This window comes from Solanum pennellii, chromosome 11 (genome assembly GCF_001406875.1).
Source record: "Solanum pennellii chromosome 11, SPENNV200".
NCBI lineage: Eukaryota > Viridiplantae > Streptophyta > Magnoliopsida > Solanales > Solanaceae > Solanum > Solanum pennellii.
In genome coordinates, this window is record NC_028647.1 from 522,302 (window position 1) to 529,789 (window position 7,488).

Consider the following 7,488-nt stretch of genomic DNA (forward strand, 5'->3'; position numbering starts at 1 on the left):
GGGGGGGGGGGGGGATACGCTCCTCCTTGTCTTGAATCTTTGCTTTGACATTGTCATTGGTATCTGAACTCTCAACCTCCAACGTAATTGTCTTCCCAGTCTAAGTCTTGACAAAAATTTGCATGCCACCTCTAAGACGAAGAACAAGGTGCAGGGTTGACTGTTTCTGAATGTTGTAATCTGCCAAGGTCCTTCCATCTTCAAGTTGCTCTCCAGCAAATATCAATCTCTGCTGGTTTGGAGGAATACCCTCCTTTGTCTTGGATCTTTGCTTTAACATTGTTGATAGTATCTGAACTCTCAACCTCCAAAGTAATTGTCTTCCCTGTCAATGTCTTAACAAATATTTGCATGCCACCCCTCAGATGAAGAACAAGATGTAAGGTGGACTCTTTCTGAATATTGTAGTCAGCCAGGGTCCTTCCATCCTCAAGTTGCTTGCCGGAAAGATCAGTCTCTTCTGGTCTAGAGGACCCTTCCTTATCCTGAATTTTGGCCTTCACGTTGTCAATTGTATCTGAACTTTCAACTTCAAGGGTGATGGTCTTTCCAGTAAGTATCTTGACAAAGATCTGCATACCACCACGAAGGACAAGGTGAAGGGTGGACTCCTTTAGGATGTTGTAATCAGCAAGTGTTCGGCCATCTTCAAGCTGTTTCCCAGCAAAGATCAGCCTCTGCTGGTCTGGGGAAATACCTTTCTTGTCTTCAATTTTAGCTTTGACATTATCAATGGTGTCTGAGCTCTCGACCTCAAGAGTTATAGTCTTTCCGGTCAGAGTTTTAACAAAGATTTGCATTCCACCACGTAGACGGAGGACAAGATGGAGGTAGACTCGTCTTGGATGTTGTAATCAGCAATTGTTTGGCCATCTTCAAGCTGTTTCCCAGCAAAGATCAACCTCTGCTGATCTGGAGGAATGCCTTCCTTGTCTTGAATCTTAGCTTTTACATTATCAATAGTGTCAGAGCTCTCGACCTCAAGAGTGATGGTCTTTCCGATGAGCGTCTTAAAACAAATATCTGCATCTCAAACATATTGAACACAACTGTCAAACTAGCAGCTTTGAAAGTCCAAAGAGAAAAGAGAAAAAAGGTTTTGCAAGTTCTCCTCCTACAGCAGCGAACTACCGACATAATATGAACTCTCATAGCTTGCACACGAATCCTAGAACTTGTTTAATTCGGAACCAGGTCATCCCAAGAAACAAATTGAAGCTAAAATCAAATATATCAAACCAAACGCAACTTAGGAGATTATAAGAAAAAAATTCCTAATTGATTAGAAACCATAGAAAAAGCAAAAGAAACATATCCAAAGTCAAGTAATTACACCATCAGAGAGCCATCAGAAGACGAAAACAACCAAATGAAGAAGATATTGTAAGTGTTTCAAGCCAATGCAGGATTTCCACAAACTAGGTCTCTTGTCTATGGAATGTTGATCAGACTTATGGAGATCTCTAGTAGAGTTGAATTATTTTTCCGTAGACTTGACATGTCGTATTCCATATTTCAAAATCCAGCATATCACTATTCACTAAACGCTTTTGAGCAGCAACTAGAGTTGATCATCTTCCCATACCTGCAGTCGAGAATTTGATATTATCTGATAATGTCTACTCATCAGATTTGTCATGTCCCACTTACTTTGATGACATTTTCTGGACTTGTCCGCCCAAGAGTTTAACAGTATGACAATGCAATAGAAGACTTAGAAAGTTCCATACTTTCATTGGAGACTACTTATCAAATGTACTTGGAAAGAGCATCTCATAAACGCACAGATTATATACAAGAAAGAGATAGAAGATGATTGGGTGACTGTTGATAGGAAAATGTTGGTAACCCGGGTATTATTGAAGAGATACATACAATTCACCTTACTAGATGGTTTTGGAGACAAATGACACCGACACTAAGTTGTTCTGAAGAAATTCCCCCAGCTTGATATTATCAATTTGAAGAATTTGGAGAAAACCATTTATTTGTCCTTCAATTCTGATGGCCAAAGATGAAAGGCTTGAGACAGGAGAGTGCAAGTAGTTTAGGAGTCAATGCTACTGAAGCTAGTTATAAGAAGGGTAAAAGTTGACTGAATCATCAGTGAGAAGAGAACTAGGATGTAGAATTGTTATCAGGTTGTATATGACAATTTACAGACATATGAAGCATAAGGGATGATGATGATTTCTAATGACGCCTTTACATGAATTTGGAACTGATCGACTGGTGACTAGCCTAGAGTAAATCAGCAGGAAAAAAAAGAGCCGACTCCACTAAGGTTATAACTGAAAAACAGAAACCACATTGTACATTGATGATTAAACTGGTGAGCACTTCTGCTCAGTGGGATATCCAGATTCTTTTGAACTCTAACAGAAACTCTTATCTCCCCCTTCGTCTATCTTCAAAAAGTTGTGTTGACAAAACTCTTTAAAAGAGATCCGTTTCTCTGCAGATATAAGATGATTTATCAAACTTTAATGAGGTAGGAAGACAATACAAATGATATTGCGAGAAATTTGCAAACCTGGATCAATAGACAATAGTCTTGAGCACAAGTCAACACAACCCGGGTGCAACTGAGGAAGAATCGGCTCAAAGAAAGGAAGACGTAGAGATGCCTTGATATTTCGCAGTATCTATTTTAAAAATATATATATAATGGAAGATGGTGAACTAACAAACAGAGGAACGGCCGACGGCCGTAGCAATGTGCATTAAAGAAATGCTATTACCTGAACACTAGTTCTACCACGAAAAGGAGGGTAACCATTAAGTAGTTCAAAAAGAATTGCACCAAGACTCCACATATCAACCTATTCAAGCGAATACATGTCAGTTTGTCCAATCTGTGTAACATAGTTGTACAGTAAATAGTTCTTACCTTATCATCATACTTTTTAAATTCTAGAATTTCTGGAGCCATGTAAAAAGGGGACCCACAAACTGTTTCTGCAAGGTCATTTGGATTTAACAGTCTGCTCCAAGAATAAAAAGATACAGAGATTGTTAATGATGCCAAGGCATTTGACATTTCCTGTTTGATAATTCATATCATTTTTCTTTACCTTGAGAGACCAAAATCAGCAATCTTAAGAATTGGGTCAGTCTCCATGGTAGATAAAAGAATGTTCTGAACCATAAATGAACTAAATTAGAACTTGTTTTTTCTATAATGGTAACTGAACTAAATTAGAACATTATTAAAGGCAAAAAAGAAGAATATAAACATCATGTATTTTTTTTTTTTTGATAAAGGAATATAAACATCATGTATTTTGAGCATAAGTATTCAAAGATGAACAAAATTCAACAAGAAAAAGAAGAGGATAATGGTGAATAGAAGAAACTTTTTTATAAAGCAGCGACAATTAAAAACTTGCTAAACCAAAAAACAAAAAGAGTACCAGGTAAAGATTTTTTTTAATTATGTAGGCCACTTGTAGATTATTATGCTGGTGTACTAAATTTTTGTAGGTTATGTGTTAGGAGACTCTTTACTCATTTCTTCTCATAGATATCTATTGCTATTTTTTCTTCTCTTTTGGACACAATTTCTCCCACTTTATGCATTTTCGTGCTTCCGCATTCCCTTCTTCACCATATCCAAAGAACTAGGTTTTATTTCTCAAACTTCCTTCCCCCTTTTCAAAAACCTTTTCCTAAGTTAAGTTTTTCTTTTTTCTAAATTCCGAAACTGAAGTACACCTAGCATTTGTCTCATACACATTCAGCTCCTCAGCCAACGAAAGGGATTGGAATATCAGCACAAGACAATAATAGGAGCATGAAATGTTAGTTGGAGAAAGCAGCTTTTAGGCAATTGATATATGCAAAATGAAGGGGGGGGAAAAGAAGATAAACTAAGATTTCAACAACCTAGACCAAGCTTGGGTCATTTGGAAAAATTGTTGATGCATCAGGTTTTACCCACCTTCACATGCAACTAAGCAATACAAAACTGCATAATGATATAGTGAATTAAATCAAAGATGTATCATAGCTTGGGAGAAATACAGCGAGTATACTTCTATTTTAAGAGGTCGTTTGGTAGGATGTATTATAGAAAATAATACATGTATTAGCCATGATATTATTTAATCCTTTGTCTGGTAAGATTTTTAGTATTATAGGGTGTATTATAACCAATACATAGCAAATCATGGTATAAGTCATACAAAGGTTATTAATACATGAAGAAGCATGGTTAAAGACAAAATTGTCCTTAATACACCAAATCAAACAGTGGATAAGAAATAATCCCCGCACTACTAACACATCTATTCAGTACTATTCTTGTACACTCTACCAAACGACCCTAAAGTTTTAGCAGTTTAAAGTTTGTTTATTTTATGCATGTTTACAAGTATTGCCCATGTTTCATCAGTAACAGTCGTTGGGTTTTTGTTGCATACGACCAAACCTACAAAGTCCTCTGCTGGAAGAAGCTAAAACACACTTTATGGATCTAGAATGTGCGTATTGAAATGTATTCAATTTAATATCATAAGAAACAAAAACTTATACCTCTGGCTTCAAGTCACGGTGAATGATATGGTGCATGCTCAGTACCTCTAGGCCAGCTCCTACTATATCGCAACCAGAATAGTATCAATTGTACAAGAACTGAGCAAGGACAACATGATAAGAAAAGAAATAGTTCACCTATCTGTTTCATAAATTTTCTAGCTATGCATTCTTGAACTCTGCCATGATCCCGAATATAAGCAGCCAGATCCCCTCCAGCACAAAACTCCAAGACAAGGAAAATAGAGTTTTCAGCCTAAGGGATAAAACAGTTTTCTCAAATTAAAAAATCATACAATGATTATATTGTTGCACTAAATCTTATTCCTAATGAATCAACCTTTGCAAGTCAAACATAAACAAGCCATGCACTGATGCATGTCAACAAGAACTTCAAAACCACACCTCCAAAACCCAGAGAATAAATTATATAGGGTCACAACTTTTGCAGTATCTAGTGCATAAACTATGAAGTACTAAATTGCCTATTTGTGTTGGATACTTGAATTCTTTTCACAACAACATCTAAAGTTTGAACAAGATGCATCATGCATTTGCCAATCTGTTCAGTTTGGAATTTCTGAACATATTCTGATTTTATATTTTTTTGTTTCATTTTTGATAAGCTGCACATTCATTGATAATTTTGATAAGAAGCTTCTAGATAACTGATCAAAGTCACCTTTTACTAAATCAAAGTTGGTGATTTCGCTCGTGAATAGTTTATCCACTAACTACACACTGGTTCCCGGGGGTGGAGGCAGCATATACTTAGGGGGTTCATCCCTTCGGCGGAAAACATTACAATTTATGCATGATTTTTTAGATATGTATAATAAATATCGAACCCCCTTTCCACTAGTTCGTGTTTACTTCTCAGATTTTGAACCTCTTGATAACATTCTGGCTCCACCGCTGCTGTTTCTATTTAACAAACCGCACACTTATTCCAACTAGAGAACACTGATTTAACATTAAACAAATCACACATTTGGGACACGATGAGAATTGAAATATAAACAGTAAAGCAGTTAGTTTCCATTTCATCACACAAGAACTACGTATCCTACTATCATTTGGGGAAAAAAATTTGCATAATTGCAGAAAATGATAGACCTATAAACTTCTAAACCTTTGGACTATAGCTGACAAATCAAAACCACACAGAAAACACTAGGTGTTTGCTGCCCATATGCGCCTTGTGCAGTGGGAGGTAGGTAGCAAGCACTCCCGATACCTACTAAAGCAATTGGATAATTTTATTGATATTAAAGAGAGAGACACCACTAACCTGAAATACATCGAAAAGGCGAATGATATTTGGGTGTTTAACAGAAGATAAAAAGCTGAGTTCACAGTCCAAGCAACTCTTGAGTTGGCGAGTGAGCTTGAGGAGGTCGATTTGCTTCAACGCCACCACTTTTCCGGTGGTCCGGTGCTCGGCTTTCCATACCGTCGACGATGAGCCGCCGCCGAGCTTACACGTCAGCGTGTACTCTCCGATCGTTGGACGATCAGCTTCCATTTGTATATATTCTCACTGCGCTTTTCCGTTGGGAAATTATACTAGGAGCCAATATTTCGTGAAGCTCCTCGTTAGTTCTTGTAAAGATATTTCTATTCATTTTATAACTAGTTAACATATCCGCTCTTCGCGCGGACCTCATTAGATTTATGAATAATTTTTTTGTTTAAATATTTTGAGTCAAATATTATTATCATTGAACCCAATAACTTATATTTTTCAACTTGTTGTTCACTATCTATGCTTTTAGTATTTTAAATATAGTTGATTTCGTATAATCTATTTGATATGTTATCTTTAGAAACATGTAAAGAAAGAAAAATAATTTCATGGAAATTTTCTTTTTGTTTATGCGGCTGTAGTAAATTCTAAATTATATTTGAGGAGAGAGTTAAATTATACAGTGTTCATAAAAAAAATATTAATGAAAAAAGTTACTCTAAATAAATTGATAACCAATAATTTAATAAATTAGAAAACATATCTGTTAATAAACACTTATAAACTTATAATATATATAAAAAAAATTAAAAATACTAATAAAATACAAAAACTCTATAGAAAATCTCTTTAAAATTGTTACTTGTAGCAACTAAGTAAGATAAGAAAAACTATATAACTTGCACATTAATTACTCTAGGGGGTTATTCACATGAAAAGGTTTTGAAGTCATGAATATTATTAATTAACAATTAAAAATAAAAGTTACATATATAAAAAAAATATCAATTATGCGGAATAATACTATTAAGTGATTATTTGAAGAGGAAATTTTGAAAATATATTTTACAATATCACACTGGTGAAGAAAAATAAAAAACATGCTAAATAATTTAGAGAAAAGATAAATGTGATCGGGAGGTGATAGAAATATACCACACCATCTTATTTATTTCTAACATTCTAACTTTATATGTAAATAGATATATTGGTTGTAAGTAAATAATAAAGAGAAAGTAACTTAAAATATTTTTTTAAAACTGTTATTCTGAAATTATAATCAGAAGAAGGTAAAAAAAAAAAAGTGGAAAATTAATCTATTAGGATTGGAAATTAGAAAGATGTGAGTTATGGATGATTATTATTTACTCCTAATAAAGTAGTATGTGAAAAGTCTTTGTTGTAAATGTTCCTGTATTAATAAAAATTATTTTTAATTAATTGAGTAAACTACTTTTACAAAAAATCAATTAATTTAAATTTAAAAAAAGGTCAAAAAAGAGAAGATAAATGTCACATCACTTTTTTTTTTATGTATCTCATTTTCAATAATTAAGAGAAGTTAAATAAATTACACTTTTTAGTTTTAACATAATTAATGTGACTAAGGGGAAATTTTTTCTTCATTCTTTTCATTAAATAATTTATTTATTCATTAAATTTTTTAAAAGTACTAAAAAATGATTAATTTATTTTTTGTTTAGTCTATG

General features: G+C 34.1%; 1 protein-coding gene and 1 pseudogene across 5 annotated transcripts; both read right to left on the reverse strand.

The window, feature by feature from the left end:
• The window catches only part of LOC107004923, a 2,144-nt pseudogene extending 956 nt beyond the window's left edge, over nucleotides 1-1,188 (reverse strand).
• Nucleotides 1,189-1,257: 69 nt separating this feature from the next.
• Nucleotides 1,258-6,164, reverse strand: LOC107004922 (serine/threonine-protein kinase ATG1t-like). Of its 5 annotated transcripts, none has more exons than XM_015203343.2 (8): nucleotides 5,825-6,164; nucleotides 4,672-4,789; nucleotides 4,534-4,592; nucleotides 3,075-3,139; nucleotides 2,891-2,984; nucleotides 2,742-2,822; nucleotides 2,534-2,645; nucleotides 1,258-2,455 (listed from the first exon to the last, which is right to left on the reverse strand). In XM_015203343.2, the coding sequence occupies exons 1-8, from the start codon at nucleotides 6,056-6,058 to the stop codon at nucleotides 2,376-2,378; spliced, it is 843 nt and encodes a 280-aa protein (XP_015058829.1). In that variant the 5' UTR covers nucleotides 6,059-6,164; the 3' UTR covers nucleotides 1,258-2,375. The 5 variants fall into 5 exon arrangements, with proteins under 5 accessions (XP_015058829.1, XP_027768560.1, XP_015058830.1 ...); XM_027912759.1 differs by having other exon boundaries at nucleotides 4,672-4,759; nucleotides 5,825-6,138; XM_015203344.2 differs by having other exon boundaries at nucleotides 4,534-4,595; nucleotides 4,672-4,759; nucleotides 5,825-6,138.
• Nucleotides 6,165-7,488: the final 1,324 nt, after the last annotated feature.

What these genes read in the sequence shown, in the direction of transcription:
- LOC107004922 (XM_015203342.2), bottom strand. Translation starts at nt 6,058, where the DNA reads ATGGAAGCTGATCGTCCAACGATCGGAGAGTACACGCTGACGTGTAAG. An exon ending in GCTGATTTTGGTCTCTCAAG is followed by an intron (nt 2,985 to 3,074) that starts GTAAAGAAAAAT and finishes TTCTTGGAGCAG; the next exon opens with ACTGTTAAATCCAAATGACC. An exon ending in GTGGTAGAACTAGTGTTCAG is followed by an intron (nt 2,646 to 2,741) that starts GTAATAGCATTT and finishes TTTTTAAAATAG; the next exon opens with ATACTGCGAAATATCAAGGC.